The sequence below is a fragment of the Oncorhynchus gorbuscha genome, linkage group LG05 (assembly GCF_021184085.1).
Source record: "Oncorhynchus gorbuscha isolate QuinsamMale2020 ecotype Even-year linkage group LG05, OgorEven_v1.0, whole genome shotgun sequence".
Classification (NCBI taxonomy): Eukaryota; Metazoa; Chordata; class Actinopteri; order Salmoniformes; family Salmonidae; genus Oncorhynchus; species Oncorhynchus gorbuscha.
The window spans coordinates 23,236,804-23,263,981 of NC_060177.1; the positions used below are offsets into that span (position 1 = coordinate 23,236,804).

Consider the following 27,178-nt stretch of genomic DNA (forward strand, 5'->3'; position numbering starts at 1 on the left):
TCCCCCCTTTCTCCTCATCCCTCTCTCCCTCCCTTCTGGTCTATCTTTTTCTCATCCTCTATCACTCTCCCCATTTCCTACATTGCTCTTCTCTCCCTCTCCCTCTCCTCTCCCTCTCCCTCTCCCTCTCCCTCTCCCTCTCCCTCTCCCTCTCTCTCTCTCTCTCTCTCTCTCTCTCCCTCCCTCTTCCGGGGTGTGTATGTGTGTGTCAGGCAGACTGAGGAGCAGTAGGGGTAGGAATGACTCCATTAGCTCAGGGCCAGCTCCTGTGAGTGATAAGCCTCAGGCCACCACAGATAACTCATCTGGCTTGGTAATGTACACACACACAGACCACAGAGAATACGAATGGATACCCCCCTGGCCTCACAAACACACGCACAAGGAAACACACACACATAGCTTAGGCCAGTTCCATTCTCTCCAGCCAAGTGACCATGGTCAGCCAACCTCCTAGCCTGTCACCCCAACTGCATTCTGAACTTATCTTAAGTCATCAGGCCCAGGACAGACCGATCTCCATCCCTTTATCCCTCCTTCCCTTCACCCCATATCCACTCCTCCATCCTTTCCACCAATACATCCCATCCATCTCTGCATCCTACCACCCCACCATCCATTCACCCCATCCGTTCCTCTAATTCCCTCTCTCTGCCTCTACTCTCTGGCCCAGTGGCCAGTGTTATTACCATATGGAAACCTCCGTCCTATATCTCTAACTAGCCCCTGACCGTATCTCTATCTAGACCCTGACCTGATCACTATCTAGACCCTGACCTTATCTCTATCTAGACCCTGACCTTATCTCTAACTAGACCCTGACCTTGTCTCTAACTAGACCCTGACCTTATCTCTAACTTGACCCTGACCTTATCTATATCTAGATCCTGACCTTATCTCTAACTAGACCCTGACCTTATCTCTTTCTACATCCTGACCTTATCTCTATCTACATACTGATCTTATCTCTATCTAGACCCTGACCTTATCTCTATCTAGACCCTGACCTTATCTCTATCTAGACCCTGACCTTATCTCCAACTAGACCCTGACCTTATCTCTAACTTGACCCTGACCTTATCTATATCTAGATCCTGACCTTATCTCTAACTAGACCCTGACCTTATCTCTAACTAGACCCTGACCTTATCTCTATCTAGACCCTGACCTTATCTCCAACTAGACCCTGACCTTATCTCTATCTAGACCCTGACCTTATCTCTAACTAGACCCTGACCTTATCTCTAACTCGACCCTGACCTTATCTCTAACTAGACCCTCTATCTGACCTTATCTCCATACCACCTCTGGAACCCACAAAACTGACTGGGACTGTTACTGTAGACAACACTGACCTTTACCCTCAGTCTAAGGATGTGGAACATTACAGTAGGAAGGCTGCATCTATGGAACAGAGGAGGAGGAAGACCAGTGTCCGAGCAGTGTAGTGTACAATGTTTGGGCCACCTGATATGGTTCACTTGTCTGATCTCAGAGAGGCCTCACTTACCTATTAACGTGACCCTGTTAGCAGTCAGGACCATACATAATCTAGACAAACTGAGACAACAAATCCCAGAGATTAACCTTACACCCCTGGCTTGTGGACCACCAGGGAATGGGGCTGATTTCATGAGCCGTAGCCCAGTGCGTGTGCCCTTGGCTGGGTTGCCCATGCAGCCAGAGTCCCTGCAGGGAAATGGAGCCTCCACACCTGGGTGCCTCTATAAGAGCCTGTCACCACTCTATTAATCAGACTGTAACCTGGACACCAGGCCTGGGTGGAACAGTAACAGGACCCAGCGCTATGTGACACCTCATTACACTAAAGGTTTTATTCTCTCTCATCCCGGGAGTGACCACACTCACCTCCCTAATATCACACTAGATATTATATTATATTATATTATATTATATTATATTATACCCACCACATGCCTACCCTCCTCTGCCCCCTCTACTTCCCTTTTTTGCCAAGAGTGGCCACCCTCATCCCCAAATAACACACTCGCTAATCCCCCATGGAACCTTCCTACCCCGTGCCCCCTCCCTGCCCTCCCAGAGAGCTCTGGCCCTAACAAGCCAGTCTAATAGGGAGCTGTAGTATTTTAGTGGGCCATCGGCCCCAGCAGCTGCCCCTATGCCCTCCTTGCTCGCACCACCCTGATCCCCTTCCCCTTTCCGAGCCTGTGAAAGATGGGTCTGATCTATTATTACCCCCCCCCCCATCCAAAGGCCAGCCCCCCAGTAATGAACACAGATGATGCCACAGTAGAGGAATGGAACGCATAGAGGGAGAGCAGAGTGAAAATATATAGGATCAGATGCCTAGCACACACTGCCCTGAGTTCAGTCAGACCCTCCTCTCCTGCCTCATCTCATTCTCCCCACTGAGGGAAAATGGAGCAGACAGTAATGGCCGGTGTAATTCCAGGGTCCAAGCTGGACCTTTATATTTACAAGTGAATGCTTACATGGCCACAGAACAGTGCTGATGAGTGTTGAGGGTTTAGAGTTGCAGTGACTCCCTCAGATGAAAAGGCAGGGAATTATTACTGTAAATGTCCATGTTAAAACTCATAGCATGTACAATAATTACACAATAACAAATGTGATTGTAATACAAATTGATTCCACTCATCTTTGCTTTCCCAAACACATGAGAAGCTATAGTTTGGAGCATTTGTGGTTCCTAAAGACGTTACAAATGTATTGGAAACAAGTTATCAAGTCATGTTACATGCCATGGAACATGTTAGAATTGCAAATGGAAAATTTTCATTGTGTGAATTTCCAGTAGGGAGAGGTAATAAGCAACATTTGTGGCTCTATGCAAAAAACAAGGACACATTTGGAGTGTAGTTAGTCTTCACTCCCCTGGGCAGTTGTTTCATCCTAGTGATTCAGGGCTCTGAACTACAGAGATGTCTTATTATACTCTCCACATTCCTCAGCCTTTATAAACTCACTAACTAAATCATCTGCTGTTCCATAAAAGCACAATTAGAGAGAAGAGCTGTTTGCTCATACAATAATTTACTGCTTACATGCTCCCTGCGCTGCCTCAAACCTCCAGCTCGGTGTGCCATGGGAATGTGTGTGTGTGTGTGTGTGTGTGCGCGCGCGCGTGTATGTGTGTAGAGAGAGAGAGACTGTTGGCCTTTCATAGCACCTGAGTCTCTTTGTACAGGACAAACAGTACAGTGAGCTTTTGTAGCAGTGCACTGGTGCGAACGGGCAATGGCAGCTGTATCTCTGCCTCAAACAGTGTGAAACTGTGCCCCCATCCCTCATCCCACAGCTGGGCCACGCCGAGCCACACAGCCCCTGTCACCGCCTGCAGCCCTGGAGGAAACAAACGATGACAAAACCCATCCACTGTCAGGGTCATTCAAGAGCACCGTCCTCAGTGAGACAGATGAGAGAGAGAGAGGGAGAGCAAGAGAGAGAGAGACAGAGAGCCATTGCTTTGCCAATACAGCCCTTGAATTTAATTAAAAGAGAGAGATGGAGAAAGAGAGAGGCTATAATATGATGTGATGTGCGTGACCAGGTGTGTTGCTAGGTGTTTGATGTCCATTCTATTTGAAGTGTCACACTGGACTACATGTATGAGCTGTGTCATGGTGGGAATGCTGCCTGCCTGAATGTCAGGTGTCTCTCTGCTATCTTACTCTCTTCTACATTCCATCACTGATGTGTGCCTGTGCTGTGTTCAAAGCCATATCTATGTCTGTTATCCCAGGTGTGTTACATGTCTTGTCCATATCAATGGAGACCACTCTGTTGGAGAGAGGTGAGGGTGACATGTGCAGGGGGGAGGGGACTGGGGTAGTGTAGGAGGGGGTGGGCATGGGAAGAAAAGGGGTTCCTTTGGTATGAGAGGACAGCGGGTTGAGGGTTAGGGTTGTGATTGAGGCTATGGTTAGGGTTGAATCCAGGATGTGAACATGAAGCTAGGGTTAGGGTTTTGGTTGAGGGTTAAGGTTGCACGGGGAGTTGGACAAGAAGCTACGGTTACGGTTAGAGTTGTGGTTGAGGCTAGGGTTGAACTGGGATGTGGACTTGAATCTAGTGTTAGGGGTTTGGGGTCAGGGCTGGTCAGACAGAGAGGGTGTGGTAGAGAGCAGAAAGAGGGAGGTGTGATGCAGATTAAAGGCACCTGAAGGGCGGGGTGTGGGCGGAACATTCCTGCTATAACCACAAACGATACACCAGGGTGATTTCCATCCTTGGGGAGATCCCTGGAGCTCCCTGGGATGGACAGGGAATACTGGCATCACCATAGTAACCATACAGTTTTAAAAAGAGAAAACAGAACATCCTGCTTCATTTCACTCAATTGTGAAGGGTGGCAATATACAGTATTTGACCATGACTGTATACTATTGCTGATATGACATATATTCCTCCAGCTATCTCAGCACAGTAACTCTGGTGTAGCTGCAGCGCTGCCTATCCAATGGCTAACAGTTAACCATAATCAGATCCAATCCCATGCATGCACTTTATCAACAGATTGATTAAAACATTGACTAAGACAGCCCAGATAGAACACACAGTATGTAAGGGATAACCAATGAGGGGCTATACGTTCTATGGAAAATAGTGAATGACATGGAAGGTGTGCTCCACAACGTGTTAGCGGAGTGGAACTGACCTTCCACAGAGTTGCATGCTTTTCCAGAGAACGCATAGCCCCTCTTTGATTATCACTTTTATACCATGACTATAATTTAACACATTTGCTGCTAAAAATGTGTTCATTTGCAGGTAGAAATGTGTTCAATCTCCACTGCAGTAGGTAGCACGTTTACTAGATAGCTACAGTAGTTGCCTTGGTAACCAAACAAACAGACTTGCTAGTTTATCTAACTCAACTTTTGTGGAAAATTTGATCCAAAGATTAAGGTAGAGACTATTTATTAATTGTATAATAGAAAAATCTTCAATCAAGCAGCTGCATGGGAGATCTCTCCAGATGAAATCTCGCGTCTTGTGACGGCCGGCCGCCCAACAACCTGCCCGCTCGACCCTATCCCCTCCTCTCTTCTCCAGACCATTTCCGGAGACCTTCTCCCTTACCTCACCTCGCTCATCAACTTATCCCTGACCGCTGGCTACGTCCCTTCCGTCTTCAAGAGAGCGAGAGTTGCACCCCTTCTGAAAAAACCTACACTCGATCCCTCCGATGTCAACAACTACAGACCAGTATCCCTTCTTTCTTTTCTCTCCAAAACTCTTGAACGTGCCGTCCTTGGTCAGCTCTCCCGCTATCTCTCTCAGAATGACCTTCTTGATCCAAATCAGTCAGGTTTCAAGACTAGTCATTCAACTGAGACTGCTCTTCTCTGTATCACGGAGGCGCTCCGTACCGCTAAAGCTAACTCTCTCTCCTCTGCTCTCATCCTTCTAGACCTATCGGCTGCCTTCGATACTGTGAATCATCAGATCCTCCTCTCCACCCTCTCCGAGTTGGGCATCTCCGGCGCGGCCCACGCTTGGATTGCGTCCTACCTGACAGGTCGCTCCTACCAGGTGGCGTGGCGAGAATCTGTCTCCTCACCACGCGCTCTCACCACTGGTGTCCCCCAGGGCTCTGTTCTAGGCCCTCTCCTATTCTCGCTATACACCAAGTCACTTGGCTCTGTCATAACCTCACATGGTCTCTCCTATCATTGCTATGCAGACGACACACAATTAATCTTCTCCTTTCCCCCTTCTGATGACCAGGTGGCGAATCGCATCTCTGCATGTCTGGCAGACATATCAGTGTGGATGACGGATCACCACCTCATGCTGAACTTCGGCAAGACGGAGCTGCTCTTCCTCCCGGGGAAGGACTGCCCGTTCCATGATCTCGCCATCACGGTTGACAACTCCATTGTGTCCTCCTCCCAGAGCGCTAAGAACCTTGGCGTGATCCTGGACAACAAACTGTCGTTCTCAACTAACATCAAGGCGGTGGCCCGTTCCTGTAGGTTCATGCTCTACAACATCCGCAGAGTACGACCCTGCCTCACACAGGAAGCGGCGCAGGTCCTAATCCAGGCACTTGTCATCTCCCGTCTGGATTACTGCAACTCGCTGTTGGCTGGGCTCCCTGCCTGTGCCATTAAACCCCTACAACTCATCCAGAACGCCGCAGCCCGACTAGTGTTCAACCTTCCCAAGTTCTCTCACGTCACCCCGCTCCTCCGCTCTCTCCACTGGCTTCCAGTTGAAGCTCGCATCCGCTACAAGACCATGGTGCTTGCCTACGGAGCTGTGAGGGGAACGGCACCTCAGTACCTCCAGGCTCTGATCAGGCCCTACACCCAAATAAGGGCACTGCGTTCATCCACCTCTGGCCTGCTCGCCTCCCTACCACTGAGGAAGTACAGTTCCCGCTCAGCTCAGTCAAAACTGTTCGCTGCTCTGGCTCCCCAATGGTGGAACAAACTCCCTCATGACGCCAGGACAGCGGAGTCAATCACCACCTTCCGGAGACACCTGAAACCCCACCTCTTTAAGGAATACCTAGGATAGGATAAAGTAATCCTTCTCACCCCCCCCCCCCCTTAAAATATTTAGATGCACTATTGTAAAGTGGTTGTTCCACTGGATGTCATAAGGTGAATGCACCAATTTGTAAGTCGCTCTGGATAAGAGCGTCTGCTAAATGACTTAAATGTAAATGTAAAATGAGATCTATCTCTGATTCCACAGGGAACAACTCAAAGAATAAATGGTTTCATGCCCCTTATATAGTGAGAGGTCATAATACAATCATACCGTTTACGCAACAGATCTTTTCTAAGAGCAACAGTTCCAGAACACAATGGCCTTGTGTTGGGGTGTCGACATAACAGGAGTCTACGCAAGGCATAACATCACAGTTCAAAACAGAAACTGTTCCTTGAGAAGTTACAACAGCTCACCCCAAATTCTGCTACAACTAAACCATCAGTCCTAGCTTGCTATTGGGAAAATCGAAATCAACAATGCCAATAATGTTTTCAAAGCGACTTTTGCTTTCAAACATAGAACATGTAAGAATGAACTAAAGCCATTTAATTCTCCCGTGCAAATATACCATGCCTTATAGGGAAATAATGCACGCTCTAAAATATCCTTCAAGCCAATCAGAAACGAGTGGTATAAATGATTATATAGGATAACAGATATTGCATTGGCAAATGTGTGTGTGTGTGTGTGTGTGTGTGTGTGTGTGTGTGTGTGTGTGTGTGTGTGTGTGTGTGTGTGTGTGTGTGTGTGTGTGTGTGTGTGTGTGTGTGTGTGTGTGTGTGTGTGTGTGTGTGTGTGTGTGTGTGTGTGTGTGTGTGTTTCTCTGGTTTATCCCCATTTTTCAACAGGGGCATACACACCCAGCAGCAACCTTAATACTTTACCCACAACCAATCACCAGCTGGGATATTTACCACGGCAACAGGGGTGCTGCTGTAGGGCACACATAACAGAGAGAAGAGTGTGTGTGTGTGTGTGTGTGACACGCAGGTTGGCAGTCTAAAGTGATGTGAACGTGTATAAACTGATATGAGACTCACCCGTATGGATTGCTGCTGGGTCTCTTGCTGCTGGTCCTGGAACGGCTGGACTTCAGCTCTCCACTCATGCTAATGTCTGTAAAGAACAACACAACCATAGTCAGGTGTGAAAAGGTATGGCACAGTATGGCATAACTTGCTCCAGCACTACGAATACCAGGCTGTTTCTGCTTTAAGCAACCATATCTTTTCTGTTTTTACTCTAGCAATTGACTTGGTTGTTGTCTTCATGTGGCAATGAAAACGACAGTGGTTGGCAGAAACAGACTGGCACCCATGCCGTCTATCTACACACGGACACTAACTGTGTCTCTGTTGGCACCAACTTAGCATCAGAAACAAACATGTCGGTACATCAAGAGACTCTTGTCACAGCACATTAGCTCACTGGCGTTGAGACACATGGCACTGGTCATTCCGACTTGCACACATATTTGCGCACGCACGCACGCACGCACGCACGCACACACACACAAACAAACAAATACACACTCACACACACAAACAAATACACACTCACAATAACACACCATCCCCGTGGCTCAATTATACAGGAGCCATCTTGATTATTGCACATGCCAGAGCCACTCTGCCTCTATGGCGTGTGAGAGGGGATGGTGGTTCAGAGAAGAGGGAAGAGAAGAGAGGCCATTCTAATATGGACAGATGGGAGAGGGGACTAAAGCGTGACTGAGTCGGCTGCAGAGAGAGATGTGACGGGGGAGTGTGCATCTTTGTGTGTGTGGTGGGCTTGTATTATTATCATTGTGGGTACTGGAATACCCCAAAAGTACCCACAAGGATGGTAAAACAAGGAAAATTCCCAGGTCCCCATGAGGACAAAGGCTATTTTAGATTTAGGGTTACAATTAGGGTTAGAATCATGGTTAGGGGTTAGGTTTATGGTTAGTAGTTAGGGTTAGGTTTGGGGTAAGGTTTAGCGTTAGGATTTTAAATTAAAATACATTTTAGGTCCCCACAAGGATAGTGAAACATATGGTGTGTGTGTGTGTGTGTGTGTGTGTGTGTGTGTGTGTGTGTGTGTGTGTGTGTGTGTGTGTGTGTGTGTGTGTGTGTGTGTGTGTGTGTGTGTGTGTGTGTGTGTGTGTGTGTGTGTGTGTGTGTGGGGGGGGGGGGTATGTGTGTGCATTTGTGTAGGTTTGCCCTCCCCTTTTTATATCCTGACCAAGCCTATTTGCCTGTCCTCCAGGGTCTGGGTGTGACCTAGGTCTCCTCCACCTTCATGACCCGGATCGGGCTCTCCCTGGTGGGGTTGGCAGGGTGGGTCAGGCTGGCAAAGTGGCAGTACTCTGGAGCTTAGGCCCATGGCCAGCCTAGCCTCCCACAGTGACAGCATGCCTGATAAACGGAGCTGTGCTGCCTAATTGCCCTCCGTCTGTCACAGGGAAATGTATGGGCTCTCAGTCTGCAGAGTTTTGACAACGCACCCCGCTGTCCGCTGCCTCCTGTCCACATCCAGTGGCACACATGGGTCAACAACCACCTACAGACAGATACAGTATGCACAAACAAGTAAAGTATACACACTGTTGGTAGGAATATGCCTTGGTGAACGACATTTCTAACTATTTCATGACTTCTGAAGAGACATTTAGAAGAGCATTTGAAACCACCCCCCAAGCCCACAGCTATACCCTATCAAAACGAAGTCAGAATAAGCCATTAGTAGCATTGAGATGCATCACTATAACGTTAACCCCACAGGCTTCAGTAGTGACTACAACAAGGCTGTGGGAATAGTGTACCTCATGTTTTGTTTACTGAGCTAATCGATTACATGATAAAGCCTTGACAGACAGACAGACAGACAGACAGACAGACAGACAGACAGACAGACAGACAGACAGACAGACAGACAGACAGACAGACAGACAGACAGACAGACAGACAGACAGACAGACAGACAGACAGACAGACAGACAGACAGACAGACAGACAGACAGACAGACAGACAGACAGACAGACAGACAGACAGACAGACAGACAGACAGACAGACAGACAGACAGACAGACAGACAGACACAGACAGAGCCCACGCATCCTGCTCTACAGGGGACCAGCCTCAGGAGAGAGGGATGGCAATTCGATTTCCCTACTGCCTTCTCCATCGGAACACAAAGCAGGATGCCTCTCAACGCTAAAAAATACAACTACAAAGCTTTCAATGTCTGCAGGGGACAGAACATGATTAGCGTCACAATAATTTTGACTTTGCTGTTGATGTGTTCTTTTGTTTGGTTGTTTGAGATACTTTTCGACTCGTAAGCAACCTGACCAGTGGTGAGTGGGTGGTTTGAAGTACAGTAGACCAACATGGAGCCTAGAGGAAACCTATCACTCTCATGAACCTGGTTGTATAAGTTCAAATAACCAGCAGTATTTTGCTACATTTTCATTCAATTTCACATCTTGCAACTCTCAGTGTCTCATCTCGCCATAACTCTACACTACTGAAAACTCCTGTATAGTTTTTGATCATTTCAATGTTCTCATTTTGAATAGTCAAAATGGGGAAGAAGAGGAGAAGATCTTCATGTCTCTGAGATGGGTGAATGAGACCGGCTCTGGACTGGGGGGATGAGACAGGCTCTGAGCTGGGTGAATGAGACAGGCTCTGAGCTGGGTGAATGAGACAGGCTCTGAGCTGGGTGAATGAGACAGGCTCTGAGCTGGGGGAATGAGACAGGCTCTGAGCTGGGTGAATGAGACAGGCTCTGAGCTGGGGGAATGAGACAGGCTCTGAGCTGAGACAGGCTCTGAGCTGGGGGGATGAGACAGGCTCTGAACTGGGGGGATGAGACAGGCTCTGAGCTGGGGGGATGAGACAGGCTCTGAACTGGGGGAATGAGACAGGCTCTGACCTTGGGGAATGAGACAGGCTCTGAGCTGGGGGAATGAGACAGGCTCTGAACTGGGTGAATACACGCATAACTGTAAGTCGCTTTGGATAAAAGTGTCTGCTAAAATGGCATATATTATTATATTCCCAGCTCCTGAACCATTAACAGATTACCAAACCATATTCCCAGCCCCTGAGCAATCTACTGACAACCAAACCATCTTACCCACTACTCAGCCATCTCAAAAATACCAAAAAGGCTGTGCTTACACAGGCAGCCCAGTTCTGATATTTTTGGGGGTTGGTCTTTTGACCAATCACATCAGATCTTCTCATATCAGATCTTTTTCAGAGCTGATCTGATTAGTCCAGAGAGCAATTAGGGGGGGGTCTGAATTGAGATACCTGTGTAAATGCAGCAAACGTCTTCCCCACTCCTGAGCCATATACAGCAGACCACACTGCATGCGCCTCCCTCCGAGCGAGACCAACTGTCACTCATCAGGAGCTGCCAATCAGTGGGAGCACTATCTGGGCGCGTTCTGCTGCCAAGTCGGTAAATTGCATCAACAAATGATGAATTCCTGCCAGTTCACGCTGGGTTAAACAAAAGTGCTACAGTTGTCCACAAAAAAGGACACTGCCGACTGAAGTGGAAAAGGCTTCAAATTCAAATTGAACAAATAAATGTTTGAGGGAGTGTTGTGCTAATAATCGGCATCTACACGGGAGGTGTGAATTGCAGACAATTACCACGTGCCATGTGCTCAGATAGAAGCCGTAGCTATTAGCCCAAACAAACAAAACCATGTTTTAAAGTGGCACTCCAGTCAGCTTTTCACCTCATTTATCACCTGATTTACAAACAGTAGCGGTGCCTGGGTAAAATAACTAGGGAAGCCACGCCCCCCATAACCTGTTAATTCATATGCCTTGCGACTGTGATATATAGGCCTAAAGGCCGAGACAATAAGAAGACACAGAGGCAGAATAAATTCAACCACACATCTGTTTTTTTTTCACCAAACCGGAGAGCAACCTCTGTCCAGTGAAGTCCACAAAGCATATTGCATGTACAGTAACAGACAGTTACATGATCTACAGCAGGGTCAAGCAAGTTAATGTTTCCCACATTTTCGGACCACTAAATAACTATTGATTTAGAACCACAGAGAGTTACTGCAAGCCGCAAGGAAAACAGAAGCTGCCTCCCCTATTCCTGCACCATTTCAACTTCAACATTTCAACATCATCAAATCACCTACAGTATGCTTATCCTAATACAGTGACGACAAAAAGATACCAAAAATAATTTTGTCCAATCAACATAAGCTAAATATGATGTGGCTGTCCATGGTTCTGATTTCTGTGCATGTGTGTTTGTGTGCATGAGCATCCGTGCAAGTAGAGAAACATGTTGACTCACCCTACTTGTAGAGAAATGCCATCCTCCTCTCTTTCATGTTGAAGAAACGGTCTATGACTGTCATATAGTACAGTCGTGGCCAAAGGTTTTCAGAATGACACAAATATTAATTTTCACAAAGTTTGCTGCTTCAGTGTCTTCCGATATTTTTGTCAGATGTTACTATGGAATACTGAAGTTTAATTACAAGCATTTCATAAGTGTCAAAGGCTTTTATTGACAATTACATGAAGTTGATGCAAAGAGTCAATATTTGCAGTGTTGACCCTTCTTTTTCAAGACCTCTGCAATCCGCCCCGGCATCCTGTCAATTAACTTCTGGGCCACATCCTGACTGATGGCAGCCCATTCTTGCATAATCAATGCTTGGAGTTTGTCAGAATTTGTGGATTTGTGCTTGTCCACCCGCCTCTTGAGGATTGACCACATGTTCTCAATGGGATTAAGGTCTGGGGAGTTTCCTGGCCATGGACCCAAAATATTGATGTTTTGTACCCCCAGCCACTTAGTTATCACTTTTGCCTTATGGCAAGGTGCTACATCATGCTGGAAAAGGCATTGTTCGTCACCAAACTGTTCCTAGATGGTTGGGAGAAGTTGCTCTCGGAGGATGTGTTGGTACCATTCTTTATTCATGGCTGTGTTCTTAGGCAAAATTGTGAGTGAGTCCACTCCCTTGGCTGAGAAGCAACCCCACACATGAATGGTCTCAGGATGCTTTACTGTTGGCATGACACAGGACTGATGGTAGCGCTCACCTTGTCTTCTCCGAACAAGCTTTTTTCCAGGTGCCCCAAACAATCGGAAAGGGGATTCATCAGAGACAATGACTTAGCCCCAGTCCTCAGCAGTCCAATCCCTGTAACTTTTTCAGAATATCAGTCTGTCCCTGATGTTTTTCCTTGAGAGAAGTGGCTTCTTTGCTGCCCTTCTTGACACCAGGCCATCCTCCAAAAGTCTTTGCCTCACTGTGCGTGCAGATACACTCACACCTGCCTGCTGCCATTCCTGAGCAAGCTCTGTACTGGTGGTGCCCCGATCCCGCAGCTGAATCAACTTTAGGAGACGGTCCTGGCGCTTGCTGGACTTTCTTGGGCGCCCTGAAGCCTTCTCACAACAATTGAACCGCTCTCCTTGAAGTTCTTGATGATCCGATAAATGGTTGATTTAGGTGCAATCTTACTGGCAGCAATGTCCTTGCCTGTGAATCCCTTTTTGTGGAAAGCAATGATGACGGCACGTGTTTCCTTGCAGTTAACCATGGCTGACAGAGGAAGAACAATGATTCCAAGCACCACCCTCGTTTGGAAGCTTACAGTTTGTTATTCAAACTCAATCAGCATGACAGAGTGATCTCCAGCCTTGTCCTCGTCAACACTCACACCTGTGGTAACGAGAGAATCACTGACATGATGTCAGCTGGTCCTTTTGTGGCAGGGCTGAAATGCAGTTGAAATGTTTTTTTGAGATTCAGTTAATTTGCATGACAAAGAGGGACTTTGCAATTAATTGCAATTCATCCGATCACTCTTCATAACATTTTGGAGTATATGCAAATTGCCATCGTACAAACTGAGGCAGCAGACTTTGTGAAAATTAATATTTGTGTCATTCTCAAAACTTTTGGCCACGACTGTACATGCTTTTATTTTTTGTTGTCCTAGGCTACCTGGCTAAAATGCTTGCTCGCTAGACTAACTTCCTTTCATGGGCAACTTTAGCTAGTTAACATGAATGAACCTTCTACAACTAGCTACATGTTGAACTTCCATTCTCTCAGGCCAGGGGCACAACAATGTATGAATTAATGGTTGGATCAGAATCACCATTATAATCATTGGCCAGTATGGAGAATTAATGAAAACCACAAGTCCATATCCCTATCTCCATCCAAGGCTAATTTAGGAAAGAGACATAGCTAGCCACTGGAAGATAAAAAACACAACAATTTTCTGTCAATTACTTTCAATGCGATTTGATTGGTAGGGAAGCCAAATCCAAGCTGGCTTCCCTTGACACTTTTTTTGGTGTGCCAGAACCATTCACAGTATAGCTCATTTTGTATACTATTTTTGTCAAGAAGGGGCCAGACGCTCGCTGGCTTCCCTTGCCTTCAATGCTGCGGACCAGACAGCATCAGATAGATGGCCTACACATATAGAGACATAGGCGCGCTTTCTCCTGTGATATACATTCAGCCTCTTGCGAATTGAAGGAAAATTATGAAACACAGAGAGATGAAAGATCTATCTTTTTTTCTTGATACATGTTTTGGGGGGAAGCCTGGCTTCCCTTGGCATCCATTAATACGCACCACTGTTTATAAAACAAAAGGCACATCTCAATAGGTGGTCCAGGTATGTCATGACATTGCAGTGGTGGGGTGGGGCATTCCTCTTTTGTTCTCTACTGCTCCTCAAGCAAGGGGTAGGCCGATGACATCACGGGTTCCCATCAGAACAACTCATTGAATGCCCTACTCCTTGAAGTTTACAGTTGTGTCTAAAAAGCACAATTTTACTCAAAAAATAATGTTTTACCCTTTAGTGTCTGCACTTTACAGTATTTATACTAGGGATATCACTTTAACAGTAAACCTTCCTACATTTCTGGAGGATATCTTTAAAATGTATGTGCATCCAGGTGTACTTATGTGGGTGAGTCAACTTATTTGAATGACATTATTTCCCTTTCCTGCAGTCAAATGACCAAATCGTCCTCTAGCGACTTCATGGGTGGAATATTATTAATATTTTTCATAAATCCATAATTAATAAACATGATTTAAAAAAATGCCAAAAATCTGGTGTTTCTATATCAAAAAGTGTTGTTATATTTCAGTCTTCTGTGATGCATATAAAGTCTAATATTGGGATGCATCTCAAAATGTAATACACTTCAACTGTATATCAGACATGGTGCAGGTGTGTTATTTTGTTTAAGACCATAACCATCTGTGTGAGGTGTATACTTTTGTTTCAAAGTAGATTTGCCAAGAAACACTGTGAGCCTGATTTAGCCCACTGCAGTTTAACAAAGTGTGCTCCATTTGAAGTAGAAATCATTTTTTTACATAAAACTTTATTACATAAAACAAAATATTTTATCATTTTAAAACTACAGGAAATAGATTGACTGCTACGTTAAACAACTGCAGTCATGGCCGCTTTGGTTGTCAACAGCCTTGGGGCTGTTGTAATATTTTGACTGTAGAAAAACCATGTCTCTTAAAATACGTCCTCCAGTGATTTATTTTACTTTTCCAGTTGAAGATAAAAGTTGCCCCTGATCGCCTTCTCACTTCCGTCTCTGCATTTAGCTATTCAGATATTCTGTATCTTTATTGATTTTGTAAGAACAGACATTGCAATGTTTTCAGCTGATGGCAACCTACAATGGTGTTATGCAAAGTGTGCCAATGCTACGATGAGAACATGTACTATGTATAAATGGCTTGTAACACAGTCAAATGCAATATGACAATACAACTCAATTGGTTTCAAGGAACAACAACAATGACAGGGAGAGATGAAAGGAAGCAAAAGCAACACAATGCAATTAGCTTTCCCACTGTGATCTCAATCCAAACACATTCCAGGATGCCGCTCAACACTAAAAACATCAAAAAACACTACCACAAAGCTTTTAATGTAGGGGATAGAACAGGACTAGAGTGACAAGAGTGACCATTTTTGACACTTGTGTGTTCTGTTGTTGTTGTCTAAATGGCAGGCTTCCAGAGGGGGCATTAGCACTATTGGGGTGGAAGAGCATTTTGTGTTGAGGGGTCTGTGAACAGAGGACCCACCTGCACAGAGGACATACACAGATTGAGAGTCTATTAAGGAAAAACCAGGGAGGATGCTAACAGACTCAAAGTGGTCACATACACATGCAGTACATGGATGACGCTATAGGACCGTCACCACAGTGCAGCCAGTGCACACACGAGTTGGCCAGGCACCCTGAGCAGATTAGTCAGCCCAGAGTCAGGATGTGGGATGGACACACAAACACGTGTAGGGTTGCAAAATTACGGTAACTTTCCCAAAATTCTGGGGTTTTGCAAAAATTCCAATTGAAAGATTCCTGAAATCAGGAGAGAATAAGCAGAAATTCCGGAAACCTCCAACCATGATTTCTAAAAAAAAACGGTGCATTTTTGCAAAGTTCCTAGGATTTTTCAAACCTACACAGATGGTACTTTATAACAAGAACACAGGTCTACAGTAAAAAACAAACAGTCATCGACAAGATGTTCTATGCATATTTTTCTATTTAATTCCTTATGGAATTTCTGATTAGAGTACAACAGCAGGGGTAGGAATGAACTATTGTAAGAAACACTAACTCCACTCTTTCAACCCCACTATTGAGGTAACATGGAAAACACACAAATTCCAATTCAGTTCCTAATCTGACAAAATGAACAATGCATTGACCTCGATGCTGATGATCCCTTGTTCATGAGTTTATCTCCACAATCTCTGTGTTGAAGTCTGTGAACATGATGACAAAGAGGCCAGAAAGGGCGGAGGACTCGGTATAGAATCCCATCAACCAGGAAACCAGGAAACTGAAACAGAGATGCGTCATCAAACAAGTGGCTGCAGCCAGTGACTGTCTGTCAGTGTGACCAAAACCAAGGTCACATGAAATGAGTTGTAATCATAACCGCAGGATTATAAATCCATAATCCCTACTGCCGTGTACTGACTGACTGTTGGCTCCTGCCTCTCCCACTGACCTCTACTCTGCCTCACCACCAGCTATGGTAAATGTTCATATCTAAAGCCAGCTTAATCACATTACCTGGAAGAGAGGAGGATATGCATAAGCAAAAACATCCTACTTGGAATTAGGCTTTGTTTTTTATTAGTATTTTACGCAGGCAAATACTGTGACCTCTTAAACCCGGAGTCAAGCCCCCGATGTGGAAAATATGATGTAACGAGAGCAATGAGCTGTGGAGTGGAGTGGAGTGACATTTTGGCAGTTTTGTGCGCTCCAGGAACAGATGAATTGTGGGGGATCCTGTACAGCGTGGAGCCCTGTGTGTTTTTGGCAAGTGGCACCGCCTATCACTCACACGAGGCTGGTATTCTGCAGTGGCAGAGTGGGTAGTTTGTCAAACGAGACTGTTAAAGCACAGCCCACCTGCCTGTTCACATCATGCTGACACACAATGCAAAGTCTCTACCATCGTGCTGTTCTCAGATCTGACTTCCTGGATTACTCCCATCTGCTTTCTCTGACAGGAGTCCAGGTCCATTTGATCTCAGATCAGAGTCTGCTGACAGGGTTCTTACTGACGATATCACAAGCTGAGCAACCACCAACATCACTGTCATAAAAATAGGCCTAACAAAGCAGCATGACGGGGAGTGGGCGTGAGAGGGAGAGAGAGGACGGAGGAAAAGACGGGGGAGGGACAGTTGAAAGAGAGAGAAAGGGGAGTAGAGGGAGAGAGAGAGAGAGAGAGAGAGAGAGAGAGAGAGAGAGAGAGAGAGAGAGAGAGAGAGAGAGAGAGAGAGAGAGTATAGGTTAGAAAGACAGCAGAGAAGGTACATCACAGCAATCCTAACAGTTAAAAGAGAGAAAGGGGGAGAGAGAGAGAGAGAGAGAGAGAGAGAGAGAGAGAGAGAGAGAGAGAGAGAGAGAGAGAGAGAGAGAGAGAGAGAGAGAGAGAGAGTATAGGTATAGGTTAGAAAGGTATATCACAGCGATCCTGACAGTTACATTATTGCCCTTACAAAACATCACATTAAAAAATCACATAAAAAAAACACATGATTTTCAGACACGTGTGAACCAATCACATGAATTGTTTATTATTTTGACATTTTCATGGTTTTCGGACATGAGTAACACATTGACGGCCACATTATCAGGTTAGCCTACTGTACCTATAAATGTCTTCTTATGTCATCAAAGAAAGTGTGCATGTTCAAGATAGCATGCAAAGTTCGCAGGTCTGTTGAGATCTTCACAATATCTCAAATAATCTGTGCAGTTTTGAACAGCATTGATCACTTGCGCCAAGCCTATGTACTTTTAATGTAATCTCAACTACAATCCAGGTCATTTGGTTGTGCTGTTAGTTGAAGCACAGTGATGACACATTAAGTTGTTGTATAAATACAAAACACCTGACATTATATTCCCATTTGAACTGTGTCGTGCTTTTAAAGGATTGAAAGCGCAGTGATAACACATTTAGATGATAACTAAAGCAGGAATGTGACCTTCTTTTTACATTGGAATTTTGTTGAGCCTTTAGATGGTTGAAAGCATAGTAATAACACATGTAATTCAACAAACTTCAGCCTGTTTTTTTTAGTGGGTAAATAAAGGTTGAAATCTCATTGATCAACGTCTCAACCAAATATGACGTTGTGTGCCCAGTGGGGACGTACCACAGCCTCTATTCTATTGCCTCCTCTTTTAATCATTTCTGTTCATTGAGATTCAATAAATAACACTTCATTCCATTTTTCCATAGAATAGCCCCAGCTATTTCCCTAGCGTTGAACGTAGTCAATCAGACAGTCAGTCAGTCAGTCAGTCAGTCAGTCAGTCAGTCAGTCAGTCAGTCAGTCAACCAGTCAGTCAGTCAACCAGTCAATCGATCAGACAGTCAATCAGTCAATCAGTCAGTCAGTCAGTCAGTCAGTCAGTCAGTCAGTCAGTCAGTCAGTCAGTCAGTCAACCAGTCAACCAGTCAATCGATCAGACAGTCAATCAGTCAGTCAGTCAGTCAGTCAGTCAGTCAGTCAGTCAGTCAGTCAGTCAGTCAGTCAGTCAGTCAGTCAGTCAGTCAGTCAGTCAGTCAGTTAGTCAACCAGTCAGTCAGTCAATTAGTCAGTCAGTCAATCAGTCAGTTAGTCTGTCAGTCAGCTCACAAAGAGACAGGGAGCCATGGGCACACACACACACACACACACACACACACACATTGGCTCAGGGGCATGGCAGCGCAGCATACACGAAGAGCAGAACCACTGGAGCGGCTGAGTTTCTGATACAAGCTGCCTGGCCGTACCTCTCTCACCGCATTCTTGGACATACCTCATTCAACGTTTCATATGACATTTTCTAGTAATATACATGTATACTGTATGCTGTAAGGACACCGCACACTCTGCCCTCTGAGAGCTTCAGAGAGATATTAGTGTAGGTCTCTCCCTGGTGTGAAGGGTGGACCAGTCTCAGTTGTCTGTCTGGTGAGCCTGCTTGTGCTGCTGTGTTTATTTATTCATACCACCTCTTCTCTAATGGATCTACTCTAACAGCTACATACACACTTACAAAAAAGCGTCGTCCGGGTTAGGGGAGGTTTTAGCCGGGGTAGGCCGTCATTGTAAAATAAGAATTTGTTCTGTTTGCAATGTTTCTACCAGTTGGAATTAGGGTGACCAAATCTTAAAAACCCAAATGCGGGACAAGGGAAAGATTTTGCGTGACATTATCAGAACAGTGGGCAGGTTAATGGATCACATTGAAATGGCGACATGGTTCTGCTGTATGAAGGTCACTTCCTATTACAGTTTTTCTCGGTCGCTTTGGTGCATTTCTTAGATCAAAAGTGCAATTCTTGATACTACTTGTACAAATTCCAAATCATCTAGTCACTTGTGCACATCTTTAAAGCAATTTCTTATTCCTTTGAACAAATTGCAATTGATAATGTACAAGTGTCAGCTTTTTTCCACATGATCAATTGCTCATGTTGTGTTGATCAAAATATAGTAGATGGTTCCCTGTTGAATAGTCTTACCCCTCAAAACATCTAGGCATTAGTTCCTTGCATAAGCCATTACATGCAAAATTGTTTAACTATTTGTCATAAACTGTCAAGCATAGTTTTACACATTTATATTAGACCTTTTGTACAAAAACGTGAATTGTTGAATCATGCAGGTGAAATTGACCCTCACTCATGAAGGAATGTAAAGTTGTCATGTTTGTCATTTATTGTCATGTCTTGTCCCTGTGCTCCCCATGCTATTCGTTTCCCTCTGCTGGTCTTGTTTGGTTCTATCCCTCTCTCTCCCCCTCCCCCTTTCACTCTCTCGCTCTCTCTTCTCTCTGTCGTTCCGTTCCTGCTCCCAGCTGTTCCTATTCCCCTAATCATCATTTAGTCTTCCCACACCTGTTCCCGATCCTTTCCCCTGATTAGACTCCCTATTTATTCCTTTGTGATCCGTTCCTGTTCCATCGGTTCCTTGTTTTGTATTCCATGCTGTAATTGCGTTTCGCCCTGTCCTGTCGTGTTATTTGCCGTGATTGTGTATCACCCTGTCCTGTCGTGTTTTGTGCCTTCTTCAGACGCTGCGTGTGAGCAGGTGTCTCAGTTGACTACGGCCTGCGCCTACCCGGCGACCTGCAGTCTGTGGCCGCTTCTCCAGTTGTTTTCCCCTCTACTATCTAGAGGATTTCAGTTATTCGGTTTTGAGCATTAATAAACTCTGTTTCTGTTAAGTCGCGTTTGGGTCCTCCTTCACCTGCATAACAGAAGGAACCGATCAAAGAATGGACCCAGCGACTTCTGACGCTCGTTACACGGCCGTCGAGATCCAAGGAGCCATGCTCGGCAGACACGAGCAGGAATTGTCCGCTGCTCGCCAGGCCGTGGAAAACCTGGCTGCTCAGGTTTCCGACCTCTCTGGACAGTTCCAGAGTCTACGTCTCGTGCCACCTGTTACTTCCTGGCCTGCCGAGCCTCCAGAACCTAGGGTTAATAACCCACCTTGCTACTCCGGGCAGCCCACTGAGTGCCGCTCCTTTCTCACGCAGTGTGAGATTGTGTTCTCTCTCCAACCCAACACATACTCTAGAGAGAGAGCTCGGGTTGCTTACGTCATCTCACTCCTCACTGGCCGGGCTCGAGAATGGGGCACAGCTATCTGGGAGGCAAGGGCTGTTTGCTCTAACGATTTCCAGAACTTTAAAGAGGAGATGATTCGGGTTTTTGACCGTTCAGTTTTTGGTGGGGAGGCTTCTAGGGCCCTGGCTTCCTTATGCCAAGGTGAACGGTCCATAACGGATTATTCCATTGAGTTTCGCACTCTTGCTGCCTCTAGTGAGTGGAACGAGCCGGCGCTGCTCGCTCGTTTTCTGGAGGGACTCCACGCTGTGGTTAAGGATGAGATTCTCTCCCGGGAGGTTCCTTCAGATGTGGACTCTTTGATTGCTCTCGCCATCCGCATAGAACGACGGGTAGATCTTCGTCACCGGGCTCGTGGAAGAGAGCTCGCATCAACGGTGTTTCCCTGCTCCGCATCGCAGCCATCTCCCCCTCTGGCTTTGAGACTGAGCCCATGCAGCTGGGAGGGATTCGCATCTCGAATAAGGAGAGGGAACGGAGGATCACCAACCGCCTGTGCCTCTATTGTGGAGTTGCTGGACATTTCGTTAATTCATGTCCAGTAAAAGCCAGAGCTCATCTGTAAGCGGAGGGCTACAGGTGAGCGCAACTACTCAAGTCTCTCCATCAAAGTCCTGTACTACTTTGTCGGTCCACCTACGCTGGACCGGTTCGGGCGCTACATGTAGTGCCTTGATAGACTCTGGGGCTGAGGGTTGTTTCATGGACGAAGCATGGGTTCGGAAACATGACATTCCTTTCAGAGAGTTAGATAAGCCTACGCCCATGTTCGCCTTAGATGGTAGTCATCTTCCCAGTATCAGATTTGAGACACTACCTTTAACCCTCACAGTATCTGGTAACCACAGTGAGACTATTTCTTTTTTGATTTTCCGTTCACCGTTTACACCTGTTGTTTTGGGTCATCCCTGGCTAGTATGTCATAATCCTTCTATTAATTGGTCTAGTAATTCTATCCTATCCTGGAACGTTTCTTGTCATGTGAAGTGTTTAATGTCTGCCATCCCTCCCGTTTCTTCTGTCCCTACTTCTCAGGAGGAACCTGGCGATTTGACAGGAGTGCCGGAGGAATATCATGATCTGCGCACGGTCTTCAGTCGGTCCCGAGCCAACTCCCTTCCTCCTCACCGGTCGTATGATTGTAGTATTGATCTCCTTCCGGGGACCACTCCTCCTCGAGGTAGACTATACTCTCTGTCGGCTCCCGAACGTAAGGCTCTCGAGGATTATTTGTCTGTGTCTCTTGACGCCGGTACCATAGTGCCTTCTTCCTCTCCGGCCGGGGCGGGGTTCTTTTTGTTAAGAAGAAGGACGGTACTCTGCGCCCTGCGTGATTATCGAGGGCTGAATGACATAGCGGTTAAGAATCGTTATCCGCTTCCCCTTATGTCATCAGCCTTCGAGATTCTGCAGGGAGCCAGGTGCTTTACTAAGTTGGACCTTCGTAACGCTTACCATCTCGTGCGCATCAGAGAGGGGGACGAGTGGAAAACGGCGTTTAATACTCCGTTAGGGCATTTTGAGTACCGGGTTCTGCCGTTCGGTCTCGCCAATGCGCCAGCTGTTTTTCAGGCATTAGTTAATGATGTTCTGAGAGACATGCTGAACATTTTCGTTTTTGTCTATCTTGACGATATCCTGATTTTTTCTCCGTCACTCGAGATTCATGTTCAGCACGTTCGACGTGTTCTACAGCGCCTTTTAGAGAATTGTCTCTATGTAAAGGCTGAGAAGTGCTCTTTTCATGTCTCCTCCTGCCGGTCGTCTCAGACCGCTCCCCATTCCTTCTCGACCATGGTCTCACATTGCCTTAGACTTCATTACCGGTCTGCCTTTGTCTGCGGGGAAGACTGTGATTCTGACGGTTGTCGATAGGTTCTCTAAGGCGGCACATTTCATTCCCCTCGCTAAACTTCCTTCCGCTAAGGAGACGGCACAAATCATTATTGAGAATGTATTCAGAATTCATGGCCTCCCGTTAGACGCCGTTTCAGACAGAGGTCCGCAATTCACGTCACAGTTTTGGAGGGAGTTCTGTCGTTTGATTGGTGCGTCCGTCAGTCTCTCTTCCGGGTTTCATCCCCAGTCTAACGGTCAAGCAGAGAGGGCCAATCAGACGATTGGTCGCATACTACGCAGCCTTTCTTTCAGGAACCCTGCGTCTTGGGCAGAACAGCTCCCCTGGGCAGAATACGCTCACAATGGTCGCTTCCTTCGTCTGCTACCGGGTTATCTCCGTTTCAGAGTAGTCTGGGTTACCAGCCTCCTCTGTTCTCATCCCAGCTTGCCGAGTCCAGCGTTCCCTCCGCTCAAGCGTTTGTCCAACGTTGTGAGCGCACCTGGAGGAGGGTGAGGTCTGCACTTTGCCGTTACAGGGCACAGACGGTGAGAGCCGCCAATAAACGCAGGATTAAGAGTCCAAGGTATTGTTGCGGCCAGAGAGTGTGGCTTTCCACTCGCAACCTTCCTCTTGCGACAGCTTCTCGTAAGTTGACTCCGCGGTTCATTGGTCCGTTCCGTGTCTCCCAGGTCGTCAATCCAGTCGCTGTGCGACTGCTTCTTCCGCGACATCTTCGTCGCGTCCATCCTGTCTTCCATGTCTCCTGTGTTAAGCCCTTTCTTCGCACCCCCGTTCGTCTTCCCTCCCCCTCCCGTCCTTGTCGAGAGCGCACCTATTTACAAGGTACATAAAATTATGGACATGCGTTCTCGGGACGGGGTCACCAATACCTAGTGGATTGGGAGGGTTACGGTCCTGAGGAGAGGAGTTGGGTTCCGTCTCGGGACGTGCTGGACCGTTCGCTCATCGATGATTTCCTCCGTTGCCGCCAGGATTCCTCCTCGAGTGCGCCAGGAGGCGCTCGGTGAGTGGGGGTACTGTCATGTTTGTCATTTATTGTCATGTCTTGTCCCTGTGCTCCCCATGCTATTCGTTTCCCTCTGCTGGTCTTGTTTGGTTCTATCCCTCTCTCTCCCCTCCCCTTTCACTCTCTCGCTCTCTCTTCTCTCTGTCGTTCCGTTCCTGCTCCCAGCTGTTCCTATTCCCTAATCATCATTTAGTCTTCCCACACCTGTTCCCGATCCTTTCCCCTGATTAGACTCCCTATTTATTCCTTTGTGATCCGTTCCTGTTCCATCGGTTCCTTGTTTTGTATTCCATGCTGTAATTGCGTTTCGCCCTGTCCTGTCGTGTTATTTGCCGTGATTGTGTATCACCCTGTCCTGTCGTGTTTTGTGCCTTCTTCAGACGCTGCGTGTGAGCAGGTGTCTCAGTTGACTACGGCCTGCGCCTACCCGAAGCGACCTGCAGTCTGTGGCCGCTTCTCCAGTTGTTTTCCCCTCTACTATCTAGAGGATTTCAGTTATTCGGTTTTGAGCATTAATAAACTCTGTTTCTGTTAAGTCGCGTTTGGGTCCTCCTTCACCTGCATAACAAAAGTGTTAGTTCAACCAACAATCAACCAGTTGTCTAAATTGCACAAAGGTGCATCTCATGAAGAATCAATTGGCAAGCATATATAGACAGACCACAACACAGAGTTGCAATTTTCCAATAATGGATGGACCAGGAAACAAACAGGATCAACAGCCAAGAGGAGGAAGAAGAGGAGCAAGGATGTGTGGTGGAAGGCAAAACAGAGGAAGAGGCAGAAGAGGACATAGGCGCATATCTGATGACATAAGGGCCACTATTGTAGACCATGTTGTCAATCATGGCCTTACAATGGCTGAGGCGGATCGAAGGGTGCAGCTGAATATTGGGAGATCAACCGTGTCCTCAATAGTTAAAACGTTTCGAAGAGAGAACAGGTATGTCCACCAATGTACAGTGCACTGTTACTGTATATAAGCAGTATACTGTATACTTCTTACAATGCTTCATATTACAGCAGTCCACTTGTATTTCACAGCATACAGAAATATACTCTATACAGATACATACTGCACCTTACATGCACCCACCTGTATGTTTTACAGTAAAATGTGTGTTCGCATAGTTTTTGTCTATGTGAAAGTGTGCGATGCATCACTGCATTTTTCCCCACATAGGACTGACTGCAAGATTACCTCAAACCGGTGGCAGAGGACGCCTTTTCACACCTCAACAGGAGGAGGCTATTTGCACCATGGTCCGAGCAAACAATGCCATGAGACTCAGGGAAATACAAAGGACCATTATAGAAGACAACGATGTCTTTGAAAACATCCATACGGTTAGCATCTCAACCATCGACAGGATGCTGCATAGAAACCAGATGAGTATGAAACAGCTGTACCGTGTACCATTCCAAAGGAATGAGGACAGAGTTAAGGAGCTACGGTACCAGTATGTACAGGTAAAACATATATCTATGTAACTACTTTACAGCAACATTTTATAGTGATACATAGTACAATAAGCATAAACTGCACACATTTCCATTGCTGTGGAAGGAACATGCAATATATGTACATTTTATGTCACTCTTCCTTACCAAAACAAATTCAACTGTGTGTTCTGGAATATAGCGTATAATGGAGTTGGAATCAAGTGAACCTTCTCACAACTTTGTATACGTGGATGAGGCTGGCTTTAACCTGACCAAATTCAGAAGGCGGGGTCAGAATATCATCGGTAACAGAGCTACTGTGGATTTGCCAGGCCAACAGGGAGGAAATATCACCATGTGTGTTGCTATTTCGGAGCATGGTGTCCTAACCCATATTCCCCTTATAGGACCATACAACACCTAGCATCTACTCAACTTTTTAGAGACTCTCTACAGGGCTCTCATCCCTGATGATGAGAGGGGTCTGTTTAGAGAGGATTTGCCAGAGTATGTGGTCATTTGTGATAATGTGAGTTTCCATCGATCAAACATCATAAGGCAATGGTTTGTGACCCACCCGAGGATGCTCATAGAATTCCTCCCACCTTATTCACCATTCCTTAACCCAATTGAGGAGTTATTTTTAGCATGGAGGTGGAAGGTGTACGATCGTCAGCCACACACACAGATGACCCTGCTGGCTGCAATGGGTGCAGCATGTGAGGACATCACAGTAGACGCCTGCAGAGGATGGATAAGGCATTCCAAAATATTCTTTCCACGTTGCATTGGAAGGGAAAATATCCGGTGTGATGTGGATGAGAATGTGGGCCGACAGACAGGAACGTCTGAATGTGTAGAGACAGCACAACAGTGCTGCGGGCAAAGTTGTGCCTTAGGGGTGGTTTCATGTGTTTCTTTCTAATTTCATTTTTTTCCCTTTGTGCCCCTTGGGTTGTCCAGTCTCTTTCAATCAATAACCCACATACAGTAATATGTAAATAGTACTGTTGAAATTGATATATGCCATAGAAGTGCAGTCTTGTGCATTTTCAATAAGGTAACTGTCATCCAAACTGTAGCCTAAGTTTACATCAGGCAATACTGTCAAAGTAGCAAGTTACATTGACAACATGCCTAAACATTTTGACGACCTTGTTCGTGAACAATGACTCAATGACTTATCATTCTGATGACACTGACATGATCATCGGCATGAATATTTACTTTTGAGAGATGTACTAAGGATTTGTAGTGACTGACTAGCTTCAGAAACATATCTATTGTATATTGCAGTTTGTACAAATTGTTCTGAGAAATGCACCTATTATTTTGCACATGTTAGGGATGATGTGAAAAATGCACCAAAGCGACTGAGAAAAACTGTAAAGGGGCAATCCACAGTTGCTACATACATTTTTGGACTTATAAATGAATGATATGTACCCATTGATTCTTGAAGAATATAGGAGTATAATAGAGCCTTCAGAAAGTATTCACATTCCTTGACTTTTTCCACATCTTGTTGTGTTGCAGCCTGCATTTAAAATGGATTCAATTGAGATTCTTTTTGTCACTGGCCTTCACACAATACCCCATAATGTCAGTGGAATTATGTTTAAAAATGTGCTTGAATTTAAAGCTGAAATGTCTTTTGTCAATAAGTTTTCAACCCCGTTGTTATAGCCAGTTGTGGAAAAATACTTAAGTAAAGGTAAACATACCTTAATCGAAAGCGAAAGTTATCCAGTAAAATACTACTTGAGTAAAAGTCTAAAAGTATTTGCTTTTAAATATACCTAAGTATCAAAAGTAAATGTAATTGCTCAAATTTAATTAAGTATCACATTTCAAATTCCTTATATTAAGCAAAACAGATGGCATGATTTAGAAAATTCATTTGTATTTACGGAGAGCCAGGGGCCACACTCTCAGACAAACATAGTACTTTTTTATTTAGTGAGTCCGTCAGATCAGAGGCAGTAGAGATGGCCAGGGATATTCTCTTGTTAAGTGTGTGAATTGGACCATCCTGTCCTGCTAAGAATTCAAATATTAACTAGTACTTTTGGGTGTCAGGGAAAATGTATGGAGTAAAAGTACATTATTTTCTTTAGAAATGTAGTAAAATAAAAGTTGTAAAAAATA

The 27,178-nt window shown here is 45.6% G+C and overlaps 1 protein-coding gene across 1 annotated transcript in view; it reads right to left on the reverse strand.

Annotated features, from left to right (window-relative positions):
* LOC124035683 (RNA-binding Raly-like protein) overlaps positions 1-27,178 on the reverse strand; it is an 80,555-nt gene that overhangs the window by 40,071 nt on the left and 13,306 nt on the right. The window contains exon 2 of the mRNA XM_046349265.1: positions 7,548-7,623. Coding sequence (XP_046205221.1) covers positions 7,548-7,623 — 76 coding nt within the window. The remainder of the gene's footprint in view (positions 1-7,547; positions 7,624-27,178) is intronic.